The 25,961-nt window shown below is 32.7% G+C and overlaps 1 protein-coding gene across 1 annotated transcript in view; it reads left to right on the top strand.

Moving 5' to 3' along the window:
• The window catches only part of LMTK2 (lemur tyrosine kinase 2), a 91,980-nt gene that overhangs the window by 21,957 nt on the left and 44,062 nt on the right, over positions 1 to 25,961 (top strand). The window contains exons 2-4 of the mRNA XM_031941722.1: positions 12,338 to 12,462; positions 20,631 to 20,775; positions 25,175 to 25,248. Coding sequence (XP_031797582.1) covers positions 12,338 to 12,462; positions 20,631 to 20,775; positions 25,175 to 25,248 — 344 coding nt within the window. The remainder of the gene's footprint in view (positions 1 to 12,337; positions 12,463 to 20,630; positions 20,776 to 25,174; positions 25,249 to 25,961) is intronic.

Here is a 25,961-nt window from a genome sequence, read left to right as displayed (position 1 = left end):
ATCCTTCTTGCCAAGAGGTAGGAGGCATGCATCATCATTAGTCTTAAGTTATGATTTGTCATCAGAGTTCTAAAGTCTTACAAAGTTGTTTTCCTTCATCTTATTCTGAACATTATATACATTGTTCTTTTGTTCTGCTTATTTCACTCAGCTCATACAAATTTTCTGGGTTTTTTTTTTTTCATAGTTGGTTTTCCTATTGTACAGTGACATTTCATCACATTTGTATACTATAATTTGTCTAGCCATTCTCTAATTGACTGTTTTCTTTTTCTATAACAAAAAATGCTACTATAAATATTTTTAAATATGTAAGCTATTTTTCTCTGCCTTGAATCTCTCTGGGTATATGCCTAGTAATGGGGTGTACTTAGTGGTTTTTTTTTTTGTTTGTTTGTTTTTTTGATATAGTTCCAAATTGTTTTCTAAAATGGTTGAATCAGTAACATTCCCATCACCAGGCATTAGTGTATTTGACCCCTTTGTAGTCCATTCCAGTAATTGACATTCTCCTTTACCATGTCTTTTATTTTACTTGGAATTTTTAGGCCAGTTTTGGGAATTTTTTTTTCTCATTATACCTATTATCAAAAAGCAGATTATATACTTCTGAATATTTTTGAAATACAGGTTGTCTGCCTTGTGTACTTTTGAAAATCTGTGGTGTAAGAAATCTTCTGAATTTTGTAATAGAAGGATTGGCATTTGGCTATACTTACAGTGTGGGTGAAGGGGGGAATGATGAGAAGCTTGGCATTAAAAAAGTTTTTTCCATATCTTTCAAGTCCTCCTTCTGCATTCCTCATTTTTGTCAATGGAATCACTGTCTTTCCAAATCTGTCAGGTTTCTAGTACAGGTATTAATTTAGACTTAATTATTCCACACATTCAACCATTTGCCCCATTTTGCCATTTTTATCTCTATTGTATCTCACATCCAGAAGTGGTCTTCTCTCTACTCACAGCTATCACCTTAAACTCAGGCCTTCACCATATCTTACCCTAGATTATTGCAATAGTTTCCTGATTGTTCTATGTGTCTGCGGATTTTTTACTACTTCAGTCCATTCTACAGACTGCCACTGATGTAATTTCTTTAAGTTCACATCTGATTGTGTGACTCCCCTGCTAAAATGACTGATTGATAGAAGTCTAGGCTCTGGTTCTCTCCTATGTGTTGAAACCATTACCATCTTTCTACCTTTTGGCACTTCCACTGTTTTAATTATGTTTATGGAATTATGTAATCTTATGGACATAAAGTGCTGACAGTATATGGACAAATATCACAGACCTGTTTATGGAAATAGCTTAGATTTTATAGGATGAGTCAAAAGTTCCTGGGCATTTACCATAGACAATTAAATACAATGAAATCCTTTTATAAAGGTGATGTTTTTATGTATTTATATTAGGTGATGTATTTATGTTGAATTTTCATCATATTTTCAGGTTTTTGTAGAATAACCAAATCTTTATAATAAGTAGACATGTTATTATAGGAAGATACTATAACAGCACAATTCTTGCACATAAATAGCAGTATATGTTTATAGCTGAACTAAAATATTGACTGTTGTATCCTGTACATGTTTACAGGCCAAATCTTTGTGTATTTTCTCAATTATAAATGTTTTAATTTCTCCTAGGCTTTTTCAGCAAAGATATTCAGATCACTCTGTTGGATCACCTTGCTTAAAAGAATCCTGGTTTCATTGTCAATTTAAATTTTCATGCTTTTAAAATTATGATAAACAGCTTTCTGAAGTTCCTATTTTGTTTGCTTATAGATTTAAACATATTGCTGCTTTTTTGTATTCAAGAGGAATGAAAGGGTACTTTTTGATGTAAGCCAAACTTTTTTTCATTCAAGAGGTTGCAGATTATTCTAATTAAGTAATTAATGTTTACTATGTTAACATTTGTAAAGAACACAGAGCTCCTTAGGAACAACACTATTTATTTATGATTATTTAAAAGTAATCATTTTTTGAAGGGAAGAATGTTCAGCTTTCTTTGTAAGTTCTGAAGTCTTCTCTGTGGAGGTGAACAAATTTTTAAAATTTAACAGTACTTTTAATGTTTAAAGTGACTAATAGTATTTGACTCCCAAAGATCAAGATCTGTTTCTGAGTATTCTGATTTGATCACTTAAATAATTCATAGTTAATTAGCACCAGAATTTGGCTTAGCTGTACCAGATCTAAAATTATATTATAGAGCAGCAGTTACCAAAACTATTTGGTATTGGCTAAGGAATAGATTAGTTGATCAGTGGAAGAGGTTAGGTTCAAGGGATAAAACAGTCCCAAAATTACAACCCTAGTCTTTGACAAACCCAAAGCCCCACTTTGGATAAGAACTTATTTTGATAAAATTGCTGGGAAAATTGGAAACTAATATGGCAGAAACTGGCATTGTCCACACTTAACATTACACCAAGATAAGGTCAAAATGGGTTCATGACCTGGCATAAAGAATAATATTAATAAATTAAGGAACATATAGTTTACCTCTCAGACCTGTGGAAGGAAGGTCTTTATGACCAAGAAGACAAGTCTTAGTGATCACCAAAATGAAAATTCATTATACCAAACTGAAAAGTTTTGTACAAACAAAACAATCAGACAAAATTAGAAGGGAAGAATAAACGGGAAAATATTTTTACAGTCAAAGGTTCTGAAAGGCCTCATTTCCAAAATATAAGAAATTAACTCTAATTTATAAAAAAATCAAGCCATTCTCAATTGAAAAATGGTCAAAGGATTGAACAGACAATTCTCAGATGAAGAAATTGAAACTATTTCTAGTCATATGAAAAAGATGTAAGTCATTATTAATCAAGAAATGCAAATTAAAAACTCTAAGATACCCCTACACACCTGTCAGATTGGCTGGGATGACGGGAAAAATTGATGATTGTTGGAGGGATGCGGCTGGGGCATTGATGCATTGTTGGTGGAGTTGTGAGCAATCCAACCATTCTGGAGAGCAATTTGGAACTATGCTCAAAAAGTTATCAAACTTGCATACCCTTTGATCCAGATGTTACTACGGGATTATATCCCAAAGAGATACTAAAGAAGGGAAAGGGACCTGTATGTGCAGAATTTTGTAGCCCTTTTTAGTGGCTGAAACTGGAAACTGAATGGATGTCCATCAGTTGGAGAATGGCTGAATAAATTGTGGTATTAATATTATGGAATATTACTGTTCTTGAAATGACCAACAGGATGATTTCAGAAAGTCTTGGGAGTTCTGAACTGATGCTGAGTGAAATGAGCAGGACCAGGAGATCATTATACCAACAACAATACTATTGATGACCAGTTCTGATGGACCTGGCCATCCTCACAACAAAATCAACCAAATCATTTCCAATGGGCAGTAATGAACTGAAAATGCCCAGAGAAGGAACTCAGGGGAGCGACTAAAAACCATTACATTGAATTCCCAATCCCTATATTTACCCCCTGCATTTTTTGATTTCCTTCACAAGCTAATTTACAATATTTCAAGTCTATTCTTTTTGTACAGCAAAATAACTTTTGTCATTACTTATTGTGTATCTAATTTATATTTTAATGTATAACATCTACTGGTCTCCTGCCATCTGGGGGGTGGGTAAGGTGAAAAATTGGAACAAGAGGTTTGGCAATTGTTAATGCTGTAAAGTTACCCATGCATATATCCTGTAAATAAAAGGCTATTAAAAAAAAATTAGCACCAGAATTAATATGAGGATTCTGAACATATTTTGGTGCATAACTTGAAAATGAATTTGTGTTTCACAATGTTACTTCCTTCCAATCTTCTAACAAGTGTAGAGTACCAGCTTTGCAAACAGAAGACTTGGATTCAATTAAGGGTCCTGTCAGTGAATTACTTCACTTCTCTGGTCCTCAGTTGGCTCATCTGTAAATAGATGAGGCTGAAATTCTGACATTCTATGGGTCTCTAATCTTCCTGTAAACAAAGGTGGCTACCTTTTTTTTTTCTTTTTAAACACAGATTTGGAACCTACAGGTATAAATTTTCCCCTTTCTTTTTTATTTTCAGAAAATATTGAAAATTTTAGTTCAAAAGAACAGTAAATGAAGCACATCTCTTGGGGGGGGGGGGGGCGGGGATTGGTGAGTAGGGAATGTTCCAAGAAGAATTAGATGCAATTGTTTTGTCTGTCATTTTTGCTTCTTTCTTAGTTATAGTGCAGGATTGGGGAACAAATTGTCTGTTGAGAAGCCAACCAAATCTATTACTCTTTCTATAATTCCTGATGATCTATTAACTTGCCATTCTAAAGTATTTTATGACCTTCTTTTTATGAATGTTTGCTCTTCCCTGAATTTTCTTTGTGCCTTTTTTTTTTTTTAATTTAATAACCTTTTATTTACAGGATATATACATGGGTAACTTTACAGCATTAACAATTGCCAAACCTCTTGTTAATTTTCCTCACCCCCCCCCCCCTCCCCTAGTGGCAGGATAATAGATGTTAAATATTTAAAATATAAATTAGATACACAATAATATATACCAAACGTTTTTTTAAAAAATCAGACTCTGAAATACTTACAATTAACGTGAAGGAAATCAAAAATGCATGGGCATAAATTGGGATTGGATTCAATGAATGGTTTTAGTCATCTCCCAGGTTCTTTTTCTGGGCATAGTAGTTCAGTTCATTACTGCTCCATTAAAATGATTTGGTTGATCTGGTTGAGGATGGCTGATCCATCAAATTGGTCATCATATATAAATTTTTTTAAGTATAAATGATCTCTGGTCCTTCATTTCCTCAGCACAGTTCATTAAGTCTCCCGGCCTTTCTGAAATTATTTGGTCATTTCTTCAGAACAGTAATATTCCATAATTTTTCATATACCACAATTTATTCAAACCATTCTCCAACTGATGGACATCCTTCGCCAGTTTTAACCACTACAAAGGGGCTGCCACAAACATTGTTCCTGGTCCCTTTCCCTTCTTTATAATCTCTTTGGGAATATAATCCCAGTAGTAACCTGCTGGATCAAGGGTATGCACAGTTTGATAACTTTTTGAGCATAGTTCCAAACTTCTCAAAATGGTTGGATTTTACAACTCCACCAACAATGCATCAATGCCCAGATTTCCCCATCCTCCAACAATCATCATTATTTTTCCTGTCATCTTACCAACCGGTGTGTGTAATCTTAGATTGTCTTAATTTGCATTTCTCTGATTAATTGACTTGGAGCATCTTTTCATATGACTAGAAATAGTTTCAATTTCTTCATCTAAATTGTCTTTCATATCCTGACCATTTTTCAATTGGAGAATGGCATTTTTTAAATTAGGTTAATTCTCTATATATTTTGGAAATGAGGCCTTTATCAGAACCTTTGTTAAAATATTTTCCCAGTTTATTGCTTCCCTTCTTCTTTCTCTTAGTTTTGTTTGCAAAAACTTTTCAGTTTGGTATTGAAACTTTCTATTTTTGATCAGTAATGATTCTAGTTCTCTTTGGTCTAAGACCCCCCTTCCACAGGTCTGAGATAAACATCCCATTTTCCTCTAATTTATTTTTTCATTCTTTATCCCTGGTCAGAACCCATTTTGCCTTATCTTGGTTCGATGTTTTGGGATCAATGCCTGTTTCTGATATTGTTTAATTTTCCCAGCAATTTTTCAAAAGATTTTATCCCAAAAGCTGGGATCTTTGGGTTTTAAAGACTAGGTTTATATTTATTATTTTTCCCGACCAATCTATTCCACTGATCAACTAATCTATTCCTTAGCCAATACCAAATAGTTTTGGTAACTGCTGCTCTATAATATAATTTTAGATCTGGTACAGCTAAGCCGCCATCATTTGATTTTTTTTTTTCATTAATTCCCTTGAAATTCTTGACCTTTTGTTTTTCCATATGTGCCCTCTTTTTAATTCTTTTAATGGTCTCATCATTCCTCTTCAGTACCCTTTGCTGATTCATCACTCATATCTGATCTTTGACTATACATCCACCTCAAGGCATATAGGCCCTTTTCCCTACAATTTCTCCCTTGCTAACATCATCAGAACCTTGTGTCAGGAAACTAGCTTTCCTCATCTCAATGTTTTAGACTTTTTAAGACTTAGCTCAGGTTCCACCTTCTACATGAAATCTTTAGTGATTCCCTTCCCCATGCTCTGCAAATACTATTCCCCCCCACTTCCCTTCAAAATGCCTTGTATCTTTTTTATAAATCAGTTGAAAGCCCCAAGACCTAATCACAGTAAAGGGGTCAAAATATTATATAAGTGTAAAATATGGCCATGTCATATGATCTTTTTATGTTACATGAACACAAGTTCTTTGAATAGGTCAGAATGGAGTAATGTCTTTGAATGGTGATTGAACATTTTCCTAGGAGACCCTTAAAAAAAATGATGTTTTAGTCATTCAGATAAAGGCAGGTAGTAGAGGCAGGGTCAGAAGTCAGAAAAGATTCCAGCTCCTTAAATTTTGGCTGAAGGAGAGAACTTTCTTTCCTCCCACCACTTTTTGTTAACATTGGCATTTAGCATTGGCACTACTTACTCAGACCCCATCTGGCATTTGGAAATTAAGTTCCAAAGAAATCAAATTATATTTGAGAGAGGATAGACAAAAAGTGGCAGCCATTTGAAGCTAGAAGCAACTTCAAGGAACAGAACTTAGAATAGTATAGAAGAGAACCCCTTTTTGGACTCAAAAGAGAGTTACCCTTGGTAGTCTTTGAGATTGATGTTGCAAAGAAGAGTAGATTTAGGAACCCAACTGAACAGCACCCCCATTACCCAACCAGCATATGCTATACACAAAAGTAACACTTTGTAAGGATTCCCTTGGGGAAATAGGACATTGATAATCTGAAGTTTCAGAGTTGTAAGTTTTCTGGCTGCACGTCTTTCCTACAAATGTGCCTCACTGCCATTGTACTCTATGCACACTTATCATGGACACCAAATTTGTGGGAGAAGTTTATGCCCCAGGTTTATATCAGAAGGATTTTGTAGCCATTGTGACTTTAAAAAAAAGTAAATACTATTATTCTAAGTTAATTCTAATAGTCTAACTTACTGAATATAACACCAGTGAAATCTATAGTGTTAGAAATAAAGACCCACAGAATACTTATCCTATATTTTGAGGTAGCAATGGGACCCAGTTCATAATTTGGAGCGCAAAGCTGGGGAAGGAGGACACAGAAGATACTACTTTTAAATATATACACATTTCTCTTCCCTGAGAGATATATTTGAGGGAAGAACTGTTTATTTTTGCGATTTTATTCCCAGCACTTAGCTCAATACTTAATACATAGGTGCTTAATAAATGCCTATTGTTATTTAAAATAAAACTAAAAGACTTCTGTTAAAAGGGGGTGGAAAGATTTTTGAGAAACTGTTAATATTGCACTGTATTACAGAGAGGAATATATTTTTATTATTTATTGTTTAGTTGCTTTAGTTATATCCATCTCTTTGTGACTCCATTTAGTGTTTTCTTGGCAAACACTGAAGGGGTTTATCATTTCTTTCTTCAGCTCATTTTACAGATGAGGAAACTGAAGTAAATAGGGTTAAGTAACTTTCTCAGGGTCTTACTAACTAGTAAGTGTCTGCACCAAGATTTGAAGTCAGGAAGATGAGTCTTCATAAATCTTGGTCTAGCACTCTTATCTGTTGCCCCACATAGCTGCCCAGGATATCTTTTAGATTTCTTTTGATCTATATTTTTTCTTGGAATGATGACTTCTCTGAATAATGTTCCACCACAGTTGTCTTTATTAACAAAATACCTAACTAATCATTTGCTCAGTAGACATTAAGTGTTGGTTGATGCTAAAAAGGCACCCTTTAAAATTCAATTTAATAACCAAAGAAAGGAACAGAACTTTGTAGTATTATTTTTTTTTAAAGATAAATTCCTATCTAGGAAAATATTTTTCATACATTAAATGTGCCATTTTAAAAGTTAGTGTTTCAGTGTATAAGCATTTCACTAGATAATTTTCTTGTGATACATATTATGACTCGATCTTTCCAAATAAATTTTGTTTCTAGCTCTCTATTTTTTAAAACCTTTTTTAAAAAAATTCAGTAATACTTTATTTTTCTGATTGCATGTAAAGATAATTTTCAGCTTTCATTTTTGCAAAGATTTTGAGTTAAACATTTCCGTGTGAATCACATTGTGAAATAAAAATCAGAACAAAAAGGAAAAACTATGAGAAAGAAAAGGCAAATCAAAAATAAAGATGAAAATATTGTGCTTCAATCCTCATTCAGTTTCCATAGTTCCCTCTCTGGATGCAGATGGCATTTTCTATCCCAAATCTATTGGAATTGCCTTGGATCAGTGGATTGCTGAATCTCAATCTCAATCTCAATCTTTCAAATTTGTCATACTTAATCATCATATATAATCTTGTTACAATTTTGTTATAATGTTCTCTTGGTTCTGTTTTTTCACTCAGCATCAGTTCATATAAGTCACTCCAGACTTTTCTGAAATCGCCCTGCTCATCATTTCTTATAGAATAATAATGTTGCATTATATTCATATACCATAATTTATTCACCCATTCCCTAATTGATGGGCACATCCTCAATTTCCATTTCCTCTTTGCATTCATTTTTAACAAGATATCTTAGTGTAGTGCAGATTTCTACTTATATGATGATTTTAGGAGATGTAGGTTCTTTTGACTAAATTTAAAAAAAAAAAAAAAAAGATCTAGGTAGCAGAGGTTTTTACTTAGTGAAATCTATTTTCTATTATTAACAGGAAGCCAAGCATGGATATGAATATATACATTTCTCCAAAATAAATAAAGAGTGTATATTTTCATCAGATTCTACTAAAATTAATAGAATGTGGGCTGATGAAAATAGCTTGACTCACTATGTTTTTCACTCTTCTGTAAAATCAGTTTTGGAGGTAAATTTTGAAAAGTTATTCCTCAAAAATATCTTTTTTTTCCCCCCAAGTGGTACTTTTACAAGGTTTGCTATTTTATTTGAACCATTGTTTCATAGATGATTAGTAAGTAAATTACATAGACCAAGGTTACTTTTGTTTATCTTAGGGATTTTGAGAACTTTGTTTAGTATTTGGATTAGAGGGTCAGGTGTGCCACCCTTGACTAAGCTGCTGAAGAAACTTTCTCCATTTATCTTATGTAAAATTGTATAAAATATGTACTTTGTCCATTAAGTTGAAGAATAACAGATCCCGAATTGGTGAAATGATGTATCATTGGAAGTGTTCAAATTGAAGCAAGTTTACTGAAAATTTTCAAGGTGTTTGAGACCATCTGTCAGTGATTTTATTTTCCTTCCTTCAGGTCTCAAAATTTATCTCTATATTTTCACCCATCCTTGCCAACTTTGCTATAACCTCAAGGGGATAAAGGAGCCAATTTTTTTTTCTACAAAGGCCTCTCCCCAACCCCCCTTCAATTATGCCTTTCTCCTTTGGAAGCTTGCTTTTATCATTCTGGTATCTGAAATAAGAAATAGAAGTGTGTTGCAAGCCTTAATGAGCTTGATGAATTCTAACCATATAAATCTATGTTTATGTAATAAAAATAATTTCATTTTCATCTTTTTTTGATGAAGTTCCCTGAGAAATGGTCCTGAAACAAATTATTAATCTCCTATTACTTGTTTATATTTAATTATATGCAGGTTATTTAATAGTAGGATGTAGATTCATCCTCTGTGGATTCACTGAAAGCATTTTTGGTACAACTTCAATAATAGACTAGTCAACAGAAATGACATAAACTTTTTTCTGTTTCCATGTTCTCTTCTGTTGAATCTTTATATTTTGGAAACTTGTTCCATGTAGCATAAAGATTTGAGAACATGCTAAATCTATTTAGATGGTTATTAAGTTTTTATGGATCAATTTTATGAATAATTTGTTCTGTGATAATAGGATTTCAGTAGAATTTATTTAGATTTCTGAGTTATTTTGAGAGCTTTGTTTGTAGTATGGACATTTTCCATGGAGGGTAAATAATTCTAACCTCTAAATCTAGATATCAGGTCATGTTTTGCTAAGTATCTGTTAGTGCTAAATGTTCGTAGTGCAGCACATTACTGCAGACTATCTCTACCATTTTGTTTTATTGTCCACATAGGTCACTAAATCCAGGCTCCTTAAAAATATTGTCATTTCTGTTGGCAGTGTCCTGGTCCTGAATTTTTATGTTAACATGAAAACAACCCATGTTTCCACCAACAAAACTGCATGACTATCATTTGTTTGATGTTAAGTCTATTAAAATACTGTGAAATATATGAAAATGTCCTACATGGAGAATCTTTTGATTCCTTTCTTGGGTCATAGCTGTTTTATAAATATCATCCAGAGGCAAACCATTTTCACTTTCATTTGAACTTCCATTTCAGTGATAATTCCCTTTTAACTGCTTCAACTGTCACTGGGTGAAGTGTTTTTTTCAAAACTCTTTGTTTAGATTCTTAGCCTATTACATTTGCTAAGAATGTCTGTCAGAAGGGACCATACAAAAGTTAATTGAAGAAAATCGCACATTAAAAACTAGAATGGAGCAAATGGAAGCTAGTGACTCAGTGAGACATCAAAAATTAGTCAAACACTTAAATGAAAAAATGGAAGAAAATGTAAAATAAAATACCTCATTGGAAAAACAACTGGCCTGGAAAATAGATCCAGGAGAGACAATTTAAAAATTATTGGTCTGTCTGAAGGCCATGACCAAAAAAAAATCCATGCTGTCCTAATATACTAGAACCAGAAGGGGGAATAGTCATTAAAAGAATCCATCGAACACCTCTGGAAAGAGTCCAGAAGGAAAATCCCAAGGAATATTGTTGTAAAGCTCCAAAACTATAATCTCAAGGAAAGAATACTGCAGGCTGCCAGACAAAAAGGAGCAACAGTCAGGATCTGGCAGCTTCTACAATAAAAGATCGGAGGGCCTGGAATATCATATTCTGGAAGGCAAAGGACCTGGGGTTACAATCAAGAATTAACTACCCAGTGAGATTGAGGATCATCTTTTAGGACAGGCAATGGATCTTCAATGAAGTAAGACTTTCAATCATTTCTGTTAAGCCAGAAATTTTGATTTTCAAATACAGGACTCATGAGAACCATAGAAAGATAAAGATAAGATATATAAAATATTATTATATATAATAATAATTATATTATATATATTATATATAATTATTTAAAGGTTAAACTATTTACATTCCTAAGTGGGAAAATGATATCTATAATTCTTGTCTCATTATTTCAAAGTCCGATTCTTGTTGTACAGCAAAATAACTGTTTGGACATGTATATACTTATATTGTATTTAATTTATACTTTAATATATTTAGCATGTATTAGTTAACCTGCCATCTGGGGGGAGGTTGGGGGAAAGGAGGGGAAAAATTGGAACAAAAGGTTTGGCAATCGTCAATGCCGTAAAATTACCCATACATAGAACTTGTAAATAAAAAGCTATAATTTTAAAAACATGAATATCTCATTCATCTTCTGTTGTTTGTTTATTACACCTTTGCCAAGAATCAAGCAGCATATTCTATTATCCACCTTCTGAATCAGAACCAGAACTCTGAAGTCATTTAGTGTTGTTTTCTTTCATATTATTGTGGTCATTATATAAGTTGTTCTGGTTCTACTTACTTTTTACTCTGTTTTGGTTCATAAGTCTTCCAAAGTTTCTCTTGATTTCTTCTTGTCCTTTCTTGTGTTGCATCTATAGCACAATTTGCTCAGCTGTTCTTCAGTTGGACAATCACTTTCCAGCTATAAATATGTATATAAAATCCCTTCATTTTAAAGCAGAGAAAACCACACATAGAAGGGAAGAATGTTATTGATGGGAACTTAGTCCTTGTTTGTAGTAGATATTTTCAGGTCTTTCTTGAATGAACTAAAATCTACAATAGAATTTGCCTCACAACTTGGATGAAGCATAACTTGTTTGTAATACATAGTTTTTTTTTTTTCAATTTACTATGAATTCACAATAGATAAATAATTTTTTCACTAACAGTAATTAATGTATAAGAACAGTGTCCACTAGTATACCTCAATCCTCAAAATATTCAAATCGTATTTGACAAATCAGCATTGGATTACTCATTAATTACTCAAAGACATGTCAACGAGAAATCTAAAATTGGCCATAGCTTCATTCTAAGCATTTATCTAATATTTGATCCAATTTATGCCTAGGGGGTTGGAACATATATATTGGTTCAGTGATTAAAATTTAATTTTGAATGCATTTTTTTAAAGAGTACTTGCCTCTTTCTTTTTAGGGGAAGGAGCTGCTGCAGAAGTGTCCTTACTTTTTGTGGTTCTGTCTATATGCAGTTTACTGACATTGGTAGTGCTGATTGTGAACTGTGTATCCTGCTGTAAAGATCAAGAAATAGACTTTAAGGTGAGCATTTAAAAATAGAAATATTTTAATTGGTCCTCTGGAAATAATTTATGATTAAACACATGTAGCATTTTTGACAATATTCAATATAGAATCTAAATTTTACTGTGTAAGTAGGAATCCATGTTCATTAATTAATTTCTTGTGGGGGAGGACATACTCCTTTTAAAAATCAAAGGAAAAAACCCATAAGACTTTTTGACTGGCAAATTTTGGGTTACTTAGTTAATATTACTATGAAACAGATGTCTTCAAACTTTTTCTGAAAATGAGCTATTTTTCATTTCAGATTAGATGATTATTTGGGGATACTTTTAGAGGACATTTCATTCTTCAGGTACAGGTTGGGCTAGATAAACTTCTATGTCTTATTTCAAATGATTTCCAAAAGACTTGATCTTCCTAGGGTAGGAGTTTCTAGGAGAATATTTAAATATTATTGGGGAGGAATATTACTAAGAATGGAATATAGTGGTAGAAATTGACTTAAGCTTGATCTTATGGTAAGTCATAGGAGTATTAAAAATCATATAATCCAAACTGATGAGGAAATTAAAGCCCAAAAAAGTAAAGAGATTGGTTGGAAACTTTAGTTCTAAAAGCTTTGCTTTTTAAAAAGGAAATATTTTCAATGGTCATTCCCTGGATTTTATTGGTTATCTTACGTTTATTTATCATGTGGAAAACATTCAGTATTACTTGTGGTAATATTTATATATTAACACTAATGGTGGCTAACCATATATTAGTACTGCCCCAGGACTAAGGACCACTGTTTTGAATACTGTAAAATCTTTATAAGTATTTTCTTGGCTTTGATGTATAAAAGCAGCCTTGTAATCAAAACCATCTGTCTATTGAATAGATGCTTTTCATTTATATGAACTTCTTTGCAGCTACTACTTTGCTTCTGTTTAGTGGCACAAGAAAATTACCAAGTATCTGTTTATCCCCAAGTGTATAATACAAAGTAGGGGAAGAGCTAGGCTCTAGGAAAAGACTTCCCTCTTGGGAGCACAATGACTACCTTGGTGGTGAGGTGCTGCACATGCCATTAGAGTGTCGTCATTGGGACAGTTTGTTTTGGTAACCTCTTTTTGTTGTTGCAAGAGGAAGGGTTAATGTTACTGGGAGAGAAGATGTTGAGAAATGCTGATGGAGGAAAAAAGGGGGAAAGAATCACTAAGGGTAGTAATTTTTTTTGTCTTTTAAAGATTTTTATTTTGTTCAAATGGTACTGTCAAAGTAAAATCATTTTTATTAATTTAGTGACCAAGCTACTGAGGGGTTATCCCACTTAAGAAGCTATTTGCAGAGGGAACAATCTGTGATTATTCAATATCAATATTTTAAAGGAAATTTTTTATTAATATATTGTTTTTATATATATTCTATATGTATTCTACTCATCTTCTAATCTCAGAGAGCCATCCTTCATAACTAGGAAGCAAAAAAAGGGGGAAAAACAATTTAGCAAAGCTCAACAACTTATCAAAAAATTCTGACATCTCTTCTTTAGGACCCAAAGTTGGCCATTATAATTTCAAAATATTTTCAACTGTTTTGTTGTGTTTATTTTCATTTACACTGTTATTATTATGTATGTTTATTCCTAGTTATACTTTACTTTGCTTCATTTTATTTTAAAACTTATTTTAAAACTAAATCTTGTTTATCCATCCTGTTTTTCAGTTCTTTGCTAGATTGTAAAAGGTTCCATTATAAATATTTTGATGTATATATAAGAACTTTTTGTGATTTACCTTCTTTGAATACTTCAAAAGTATTTTCTAGAATGATTGGGTCAATTCACAAGTATACCTGCAATGCATTAGTGTGTCTACCTTTCTAACCTTTCCTACATTGGCTATTCTTATCTTCTGCTTATCCTTGTCAGTTTTCTGAGTGTGAAGTGATACCTCAGAATTTTGATTTGCATTTTTCTTATTATTAGTGAAATAGTGTTTTTATAGGGTTGTTAAGAGTTTACAATTCTTCTTTTGGAACAATTTATTCATATCTTTTTCTTTTAATGAAAATGGCTTTTGCCTTATATATTTTAGTTGTCTTTATAACTTGAATAAGAGGGCTTTTTTCTTAGTTGATTACTTCCCTTCTTATTCTAGTTGCATTTATTTTGTTCATGCAAAAATTTTTTAATTGCATATAGTTAGCATTATCCACTTTCTCTTTTGTATTTTTTTCTATTGCTTGTTTATTAAGTATTCACTTCCTAGTCTTAGCTATGAAGTAGCTGATGTGGTTCTCATTTGTATATATATATATATACATGTATATATATATACATATGTTAAATCCAATATATATATATATATATATATATACACATACACATATTTATACAGTCATCTTGCTGCACAAGAAAAATCAGATCTAGAAAGAAAAAAAAAACTGAGAAGGAAAACAAAATGCAAGCAAACATCAACAGAAAGCATGAAAATGCTATGTTGTGGTCCACACTCAGTTCTCACAGACCTCTCTCTGGGTGTAAATGGCTTTCTTCATTATTGAACAATTGGAACTGGTTTGAATCATCTCATTGTTGAAGAGCCACGTTCGTCAGAATTGATCATCATATACTCTTGTTGTTGCCATGTATAATGACCTCCTGGTTCTGCTCATTTCACCTAGCATCAGTTCTTGTAAGTCTCTCCAGGCCTCTCTGAAATCATCCTGCTGGTCATTTCTTACAGAAAATAATATACCAGAACATTCATATGCCATAATTTATTCAGCCATTCTCCAGTTGATGGGCATCCACTCGGTTTCCAGTTTCTAGCCACTACAATAAGGGCTGCCACAAATATTTTTGCACATGTGGATCTCTTTCCCTCCTTTAAAATCTCTTTGGGATATAAGCCCAGTAGTAACCCTGCTGGGTGAAAGAGTATGTACAGTTTTATAACTTTTTGAGCATAGTTCCAAATTGTGCTCCAGAATGGTTAGATTCGTTCACAGTTCCACCAACAATGTATCAGTGTCTCATTTTTCCCACATCCCCTCCAACATTCATCATTATCTTTTCCTGTCATCTTAGCCAATCTGACAGGTGTGTAGTGGTATCTCAGAGTTGTCTTAATTAGCATTTCTCTGATGAATAGTGATTGATTTGGAGCACCTTTTCAAATAGTGATTGATTTGGAGCACCTTTTCATATAACTAGAAATCGTTTCAATTTCTTCATCTGAAAATTATCTTTTAATATCCTTTGACCATTTATCAAAGGTCAAAGATCTTTTTGATTTGAAGATCATAATATAGTTTTAAATATTCCTTTTTCATTCCTAATTTCATTGTTTGTATTAATATTCTTGTTGTTTTTTTTTAATAGCTAGCTCTGTAAAGTATCCTGTTTTAAGTTTGCTATATCACTAAATGTGTAAATTAATTTCAGTAATATTGTTGTTTTTATCATATTGGCTTGACCCACCCATGGATGTAAACCATTCTTTATTTTGTAATTGAAACTATATAAGCACATTGAGTATGCCTTGATTGATTGATTGTCTAGTAGTGTTTTTATAGTTTTGCATGGAATTTCCCATTCTGTTACTTTTTTCTGGATTTTGTTATATAGAAGTACTGTTGATTCTTGTGATTTTATTATATAAACTGCTACTTTAATGAAACTATCATCTGATTGATTCTCCTAGGATTATATAAATCATCATGTCATTAGCAGAGAAGAATAATTTCATCTCTATTTTGCCTATCTTTATGTTTTTAATTTCTTTTTCTTGTCTTATTGTCATTGCTGCTTTTTCTAGAAATATGTCTGATACCATTGGGAAAGAGGACATCCTTGCTTAATTCCTAGAAAAACTTCTAATTTTCTCACATTGCATATAATGCTAGCTTTTGATTTTAGGTAGATTTTTTTGTCCTATTAAAATTATATATCTCTGTTTTATGCTTTGTTGTATTTTTGGCAAAAATGGATGTTGTACTTTGTCAAAGTCCTTTTTGTCAAAGGTTTTACCTTTCTGAAATTTGAGATCTCAATTCTATTAGTTGGAGGGGGAGAGTCCTTTTTTTAGCCTCCTTTTGAATTCTCAGTTTTGTTGTTATAGTTGTACATATGGTAGATTCTGATAATTTTTTATTTCTTTTGGGCTTGTGATTTTATCTTATGTTCTTATTTTGATAATTTGCTTTTTCTCACACTTAGAGTAGTTAAAGCTTTATTAATTTTGTTGAGCCAGATATTCAGATTTGAGCTTTGTCAATTCAGTTGTTGTCTATTACATTTCTAATTTATCTGTCAGATTTGCAAGATTTTTCTCTTTTGTGCTTACTTTGGATTTGTTGATTAATTTTCTATTTTAAAATTTCATATTCACTTCATTAGCATAGTTTAGCATAGTGCCTTAGAATACATATTAAGTGCTTTGTAAATGTTTATTGACTTCATTAATTCTCTGTAGGGAAAAGTCAGTAATTTCTTTTTTATTATTATTATAGCTTTTTATTTACAAGATATATGCATGGGTGATTTTTCAGCATTGACAATTGCAAAACCCTTTGTTCCAATTTTTCCCTTCCTTCCCCAAATGGCAGGTTGACCAATACATGTTAAACATGTTAAAGCATAGGTTAAATACAATATATGTATGCATGTCCATACAGTTATTTTGCTGTACAAAAAGAATTGGACTTTGAAATAGTGTACAATTAATCTGTGAAGGAAATCAAAAATACAGGCAGACAAAATTAAAGGGCAATTCTATGTGGTGGTTCACACTCATCTCCGAGAGTTCTTTCCCTGGGTATAGCTGGTTCAGTTCATTACTGCTCTATTGGAACTGATTTGGTTCTCTCATTGCTGAGAATGGCCAGGTCCATCAGAATTGATCATCATATAGTATTGTTGAAGTATATAATGATCTCAATTTATTGCTTCCCTTCTAATCTTGTCTGCATTAGTTTTGTTTGTACAAAAACTTTTCAGTTTGATATAATCAAAATTTTCTATTTTGTGATCAATAATGATCTCTAGTTCCTCATTGGTCACAAATTCCTTCCTCTTCCACAGGTCTGAGAGGTAAATAATCCTATGTTCTTCCAATTTATTTATAATCTCATTCTTTATTCCTAGGACATGAACCCATTTTGACCTTATCTTGGTGTATGGTGTTAAGTGTGGGTCAATGCCTAGTTTCTGCCATACTAATTTCCAGTTTTCCCCTGCTGGTCATTTCTTACAGAACAATAATATTCATAAACCACAATTTATTCAGCCATTCTCCAATTGATGGGCATCCACTCAGTTTCCAGCTTCTGGCCACTACAAAGAGGGCTGTCACAAACATTTTTGCACATGTGGGTCCCTTTCCCTTCTTTAAAATCTCTTTGTGATATAAACCCAGTAGTAACACTGCTGGATCAAAGGATATGCACAGTAAAGTCAGTAAATTCTAAGAAAATAATATTATTGATTATCTGCGGTCTTGCCTGAGTAATCCCATAATAAAAATGTGGCCATTTGGAATCATAGCTCAATTCTGGCCTTTAATTGTGTCTGCACTCCTATAATGTTCATTTCACTTTTCTTGGCCTCATTTTCCTCATCTGTAAGGTGAGGGTAGTACTAACAATATCAGTCTCCCCTAGTTGTTAAGATCAAATGATTTGTATTTGTAAAGCACTTAACACAGTGGTTGGCACATAGTATATACTGTATAAATGTTAACTTTTATTATTATCTTTTATTTCTTATGTTGCGTCAACTCTTAAATCATTAGTGAAACAGGTATGCTGCTTATCTCTGGTTGGTCTTTTCTTAAGAGCAGAACTGTATTTTTGATTTCCTTCACAGATTAATTGTAACATTTTTCAACAAACTTTGAGATCTTGGTTAGCTTACCTGGGATCTGGGCGGCCTTGTGGATTCCACCTGGCTCCTCCTTGATCCCTCCTTCAGAACTACCAATTGCTGATTTTTTTTTCCCTCACTACACCCTATAGTCAGTGACGTCCATTGATGCCTTTTTTTTTTTTGGTGGCATTTTTATTGTGTGAAGAGGTGGCAAACTAGGCTACAAAATCATTTTAACGAAAGAATCTTTACAGCTGCCTCAAGGAGAAATTGAGCAAATCCTTCTTACTTGGATGTTCCCACATACATATTGAACTATATTGCTATAGTTCATTTGTCCTACCCACCTTTTAGATGCAAATAGTGATATCATCCATTAAAGCTTTTGGTTACGTGAGATTACAGTTAATGTAGTATCTAAGAAATATATTTTATGATTTTCTGATCATATAGACTTAATTTTCCATAATTCTTTGACCCCACTTAAACACTGTGACTTATTTTATAAGATAGATATATGGAGAAACCAGGAACCATTTGAGTGGTGTTATGTGACATGGTTAGATCATGTCAGTAAAATAGTCTGTAAGAGGCCAAAACAATATATATGACTATCCATTATTTAAGTTAATAAATGCTTTAAGCTAGCCCCCAGAATTATGATGCAGTAGTGCTTTATTAAGTGAAGATAGGAATTTTGTTATGTTTAATCTGATCAGTCACTTTTCATTGTTTACTGAATTTCAGAGGTGCCATCTTCAGATAATTCCAGCTTTTGACAATTTTCATTAAATTCAAATTACACAGAATCATTTTAAACTAGTCATTGTGGTTCAAGTGTTGCCATTTTCTAGATATCAAAAATTTAATAACATTTTATTTCTTTTTTTATAGATGCTACTTTTCAAAATATCTTGGTTTTTATTTTCATAAAATTAATAATTAGAATGGAAAGAAAACTAAAATTAAAATATGAGGAACCTGATTTGACTTGCTTTATTGGGATCTGTGAAAATGTTCATTGAAAAATAATTTTTATAATTAATTTCATATAAACGAGTTGACCAACATGATTTTTTTAAAGCCATATTTTGAAAATCTGAGTAACTTTCAGATATAAACCTATGCATAAGGTAGAATAGTGTAGTAGTTATGGTGACAAAAGAGTCCTACTTACTTAAAGTTAAGAAGATCTGTATTCAAGTCCTGCCTCTGACAAATTAGTTGAGAGGACATTCAGTGCTTTGGTGTAGTCTTCTATTTGTCTCATTAGCAATTTACTTCATAGAATCTCATAGTAGGAAGAGACCTGCGAAGTCCTCTGCTACATGTAGTTATTTAAAAGTTTTATGTAAAGGAAATCCAGGTTTGTAAAATTTTTAATTTTCTGACGGTTTATTCAAAACTTGTTTTGTTTTATTTTCTTAACCTTCCAGGATGCAAATTCTCTCCACTAGAACAAATTAGCAACTCTTTTTATATCTCAGTCTTTTAGAGTTTTATGTACCAAAATGATAAGTGACTTGCTCTTGATCATATAGCAAACATAAGCCAAGATTTCTTTTAACCTTTAAGGTAGGACCTCTTTGATGTGATTTAGCAGAGCAGTTTCAAATTCCAGATGATGTATTTGGAGTTTAGCCCCAAATGTTGGGTTTCAGTCATATGAAGAATTCACAATGGTCATTCTCTTTGACAAAAGGCAGGTTTATTTATTATAGCGTAGGTATAAAAAGAAGAAATATAATAGATATCAGGAATAGTAAATAGTAAAATAGAACTGGGAGAGTATATTGTTAGCAGGGAAAGAGATTTTAACAATTAATGATGGAAAAAACAAGTTCCCTAGTGGAACTCACAATTAACCAGGATAAAGGGAATACTCTATGAGGTTGGGATGTGCTCTTAGCTGGCAGACTAAATCCCAAAAGGGACTTGGCACCCTGAAAGAGTAGTTATAAAAAGTAGAAAGACACCATGAGGCAGTCATGGGAGGAGGGAAGAGGGGAGGGGACAACAGGGAGCCACCCTTGGCAGAGTGCTGTGGCAGGCTGCCCCAAAAGAGAGCCAGCAAAGATGTCCTTGGACAGAATTCTAGGGGAAATTTAACCTTAGGAGTTTGACATAATTTGGATTTCTGAATGGATGATCTCCACAAAGGATGGGATTATAACGTTAAATTCTCTTTTTCTGCCAACCCACCTCATTGTCTCTACTCACTTTGCCACGCGACTTTTTCTTTTTCTTAGCTGTAAATATTTCTTGAAATGTTTCTTATTAATAATCAGAATAATTGATATGTTTATTCTCTTCTGTCCCAAATTTTTTTTAGGAGTTTGAAGATAATTTTGATGATGAAATAGATTTTACACCACCAGCAGAAGATACACCCTCTGTCCAATCTCCTGCAGAAGTTTTTACACTCTCGGTTCCAAATATTTCTTTGCCAGTTCCATCCCAATTTCATCCTTCTTCAGGTAAATAGTATTAGTTAAATTGTTGTTCTAATGGCAAGAATCATTTTTTCTAAACTTTTATCATTAGTTGAAACCCTATTACTAATCAATGAAAATTGGAAGTGATATTTATTTTATAACTTCTATTCTTTTTATATTTTCTACCATCCAGAGACTGTTTTCACCTTGAATTAATCTTGCTGATGCCGCTATTCAGGGATCAAAGGGGAGAACTTTATTCTTAGGAATGTGACTTCTGTTCATAGAAGGAAATGAGCATTTACTAAGTCCAGACACTATACTAAAAGTAACTAAAAGGGTTACTTTAAGAGGAGGCAGAAGTGGGGAACATTCCCTGCCCTTGAAAAGCTTACATTCTGATGAAGGAAAATAGCTCAGAAAAGGGAGCTAGGGCCCATCCACAAAATGGAGATCTGTCCTCCCCACCTCTTTTCTGTTAGTATGGATCAAGTATGTGACTAATCTTTGCTATGTTGTGACATAAAAACAGACAATACAGTAAATTACATAGTTATATATTAACCACTTGAACACATTAAAGCATAATTTTAATTCTCCCAGACCTTGAATTCAATGTAGTAAACATTTATTAAATGCTTACTATATGCTAAGCACTGTCGGCACTGGGGATACAAATACTAAGAAAAAAAAAGACAATCCCTACCCTCAAGGAACATGACAGGGGTGCCTATTGCAGGGGCATAATATTTCATGGCATCCAAAGCAAACAGAGCTTCTAGTGAAACGCAGCTGGAATGTTACTTAGAAAATTGAGATCCTTGTAAAGGAAAGCTTTGGGAGGAGTTTACTAGCGTACAGTTCTTAGTATCCCATAATACTTCTAGTTCCCAGGCCTAAGCTTCCCCCTTCCTTTTAATCTTTAAAAACCCAGATCTTTTCCTTTTTGGACTCCCTCCTTTAGTTTTAAGCCTTCTCCTCGTCTTCTGAACTGACATTTCAGTCAGTGTTTGGTAGGTTGAGGTCTACTCCTAGAAAATGTTTTTGTTCAACCTTTCTCATAATTGTAGGTACTAAGCCCTTTACAAAATTTATTACAAATGAGCTGTGCATTGTTACCTTAGGTCTTGTTTTCTCTGGATCAATGCTTCCTTTCATTTTTTCCTTAAGCCTTTAAATAATTTTAGTAAGAAGTCCCCTTAACTCTTTATTAATTCTTCCTTCAATTGCCAGGTCAGAAACTACATCCCTTCAATCAGATTTTCTGTATCCCTTTCTCTGGGAATCACATAGATCAGATAGTATATTCTCATGTTCAAAAAAAAAAAAAAAGATCCATCTTTTAGCTTTGGAAAATCCCAATATTGTTTTTATTTATAACAGTTAAAAAAGTATTAAGATCCTATATTTGACAGTATTGCATTAATTTCTGCCTCTGTTATCAGAAAGGTGTAGATACTGTCTTCCTTTTTTTTTGGTCTTTGTATCACCTGCACCTGCCATGATGCCTTGTATGTTAAATAATATAAAATATTTATTGAATTAGTATTGCCCTTCAGTGCACTATAGGAAGTGAATAGATTTGTTAGTAAGATTGAGATCTTATAATAAACATTTTGGGATCAATTTGGTTGGATTTCACAGATTTACTTTGTTATGAATTAGCTTCAAGAATTAAGTGATTGTATAGATGATAAAGCGTATCATTAATTGTAGCTTCCACTCCTTAGGTCTCAGTCACCCCTTTAGAATAAATTAATGTCAGAAATAGAAACAGAAAAAAAAATCTATTTTGATTGTGTAAGTGTACTATTGCAGATGTATTACAGTGCCCCAGATGTGCTGTATTAAATGTATGATGAATGGTATTTTGAGGTACAATTCCATTTGCTTTAATGGAGCCAAGAATGTTTAGTAAAACTCAGTTATTAAATTAAGTTGATATTAGAAGAGTTAATGCATGAAATTGGAGAACTAAATCAAATATATATTTAGAAGCAGCTAGATGGTGCAGTGGAAAGAGCATGGTCCCGGGAATCAGAAGGACTAAAGTTCAAAGGCAGACACAGACACTTATTTGTTGTGTGACCCTGGGCAAGTCACTTAATAATGCATTACCTCTCTCTCTCTCATATACACACAGACACACATATATAGCTAAGTATTACTGTAAACATTTTCTCACTATATGTCAAAAATTATTTAGCAAATCCTTGTGTTTGCTAAATCTTTCTTTTAGGTGTTAGATTTTTTTTTTCCTTAAGATTTAAGAGAGCTATCATGTGTGAATAGTCAGCTGAGTTCAAATCTCACTTCTGATACACATTGACTTTATGACTTTAGACAAATAACAGGTCTGTAAGAAGAATACAAATTGAAAAGTAGATATAGATCTTTATTGGTAGAGGAAGTTTTCTCTTTGGGAGATTCTCATAACAATGAGGTCTCTGGCAGATCTGTTCCAAAACAAGACAAATACAAATGCCTAAGGTATAGAATCATTAAAATTGTAGGCTATGAACTTGATTTTTATGGAAATGTTTTGTATAACTTTATATGTGCTTTCTCAATGAGGGGGACAAAGTGGGAGAGTAGGGGAAGGGAGAGAATCCAAATTTTGTTTTTATATTTGTATTTTTTAAACTAATTAATTAATTTAATGTTTTTCCCTAATTACATTCAAAACAATTTTTTTTACATTTGTTTTTAAGATTTTTGAGTTCTAGGTTCTCTCTCTTATCTTCACCCATAATTTAAGAAACTACATGTGAAGTTATCCAAAACATTTCTGTAAAAGTCATTGTAAAAGAAAACAGATCTTCCACCCTATAGAAAATAAATACTCTCGAGAAAAATTAAGAATAAAGAAAGAAAGAAAGAATGCTTCGATCTATATTCGGACACAATCAGTTCTTTCTCTGGGTATAGATAAGATTTTTCATCCCAAATCCTTCAGAATAGTTGTGGATGATTATACTACTGAGAATAACAAAGTCATTTACAGCTGATCATCCCAGAGCATTGCTATCATTTTGTATACAGTATATTTCAATTTGTTCATGAAAGACTTTCCAAGCTTTTTTTTTTCTCTTGAGCATCCTGCTCATCATTTCCCAGAGAACAATAATATTCCATCAGAGAAACTTAATTGTTAATGGTATTTCCCCTATTTATTCTTTCCTTTCACTCTACCCCCTCCTCAAAAGTGTTTTTCTGCTAACCACACTCTCTCCCAATATGCCCTCTTGTATCACCCTCCCTTCCCACTCGCCTCCTAATTTTTTTTTCTTTTGTGCTGAGGCAGTTGGGATTAAGTGACTTGCTCAGAGCCACACAGCCACAGAGTTCAGATTTGAACTCAGATCCTCCTGATTTCAGGGCTAGTGCTCTATCCACTGAGCCACCTAGCTGCCGCTTCTCTCCTATTTTCTTGCAGGGTAAAATAGACTTCTATGCCCCTATTGAATATGTATGTTTGATTCCTATTTGAGCCAATTCTGATGAGAGTAAATGGAATCCAAAATTTTAAAAGCAAATGTAGAAAATTGTTTTACATATAACTGTGACAATAAAAATATTAAAACATGAAAAAAATTGTAAGTTATGTTAATTTATTGAGTATTTATTTTATGTAGTTTGCATAGAATTTCTCCCATTTTGGGTGGGCTTATGGTTCTAGACTCTGAGCTTGGTGTTACAGATAATAGAGATGAAAAAGTAACAGTGTCACTTTCAAGAATACAGTTTTAGTGTAGTTTATGGTGGCAGAAGCTAAATTGTAGAGGATTAAGGATTGAGTTGATTAGTGATATGATTGCAGTAGGTCAGATTACTTAGTTTGGGAACTTTGGCAATTTTGATATTTGAAATATCCTAACATTATTTGCCCATTAACCTAATTATATTTTAATAAGTGCAACAAATATTAACCATCTAGTAAATATAAAATACTGAGAAGCTTATACTTTGTTACATTAGGAAAAACTTAAAATAATACATAGTTTTTGTCATAGAATGTATATTTAAATTTTTGGTAAGTATCATGATTTGCAACAGCTCCATAGGGCAAAATACAAAGCATGCTTTCTACCTCTCAACATAGAGATAATAGAAATGCAAAATAAAATGTATATTTTTTTAGATATAGCTAATATGTTGTTCTATTTTGTTATGCTATTTTGTTACTGAAGGTTTTTGAAATTTCTTTCAAATTTATCGTGGAAAGAAGGGAAGCTAGTAATAACAGTACAGTGAAAAAGAAAAGAAAAAAGAAATTTTTGTTCTCATATTTATACATAGAAACATTCATATTTATTGATATTTATCAAGTTCAGAAAAAAGTTGACATATGCTTAATGACTTACTTAAATTTTAGTGACCTTTAAAATTTTTTTTTATTAATTGGGGAGGGGGTGTGTGTTTTTTCTTTTTCCTATAACAGAAGGATTGAAGTCTCAAGTTGCACGCCAGAGTCTAAACTATATTCAGGAAATTGGAAATGGCTGGTTTGGAAAGGTAAAAATTTATTTTCTGATGCTTTAATAGTAAAATTTTGGTTATTATAACCGATTAATCTACATTCTTCATAATGTAGATTTCCCATTGAATGTCATAATCTATAGTAATTGAAAATCAAAAATCAGTAATCCAATTTGAATTATATACTTTATTTCCTCACATTTTAAAAATATTTCCACAAATTCTGTTTTTATGTATCAGTTTTCTCGTTAAACTTTTAATACTGAAGAAATCATTCTTGTTCTGCATTTTTCATTATCTGATAATCTTTCTTTCTCAGTGCTACTTCACCTCACTAGTTCCCAATCTTATTTACCTTGTATTTTTGCCTGAAAAGTGTCCAGCAGAATTTTTATGTGATTAGGATGCCAAAATGACCATGATGACCACTTGAGTATTATATTAGAGATCATGGATAGGAAGAAAGGAAAAACTGTATCTGAAACTTCTCCAAGTTCCTCCAAATTTGCACTCTTTGGCTTTGTGTAATTTTTTTTTAAAGAACTATCAGTGATTCTTAAAGTGTTAGTGATAAAAATAATAATAGCTTCTTCATATAGCTTGTTTGACACTTAGAACAAACTTTCCTCACAGTAGTCCTCTGAGATTCGTATTGCAAGTATTTTTATCCCAGTTTTACAGAAGAAATGGATTCCGAGTGTTTGACTTAGCATTACATGTCTGCTGGACTCCAAATTCCCATTCTAATA

This window comes from Sarcophilus harrisii, chromosome 1, assembly GCF_902635505.1.
Source record: "Sarcophilus harrisii chromosome 1, mSarHar1.11, whole genome shotgun sequence".
NCBI lineage: Eukaryota > Metazoa > Chordata > Mammalia > Dasyuromorphia > Dasyuridae > Sarcophilus > Sarcophilus harrisii.
Note: the sequence above shows the minus strand (reverse complement) of the source record. Positions and strands in the feature narration are given on the sequence as shown.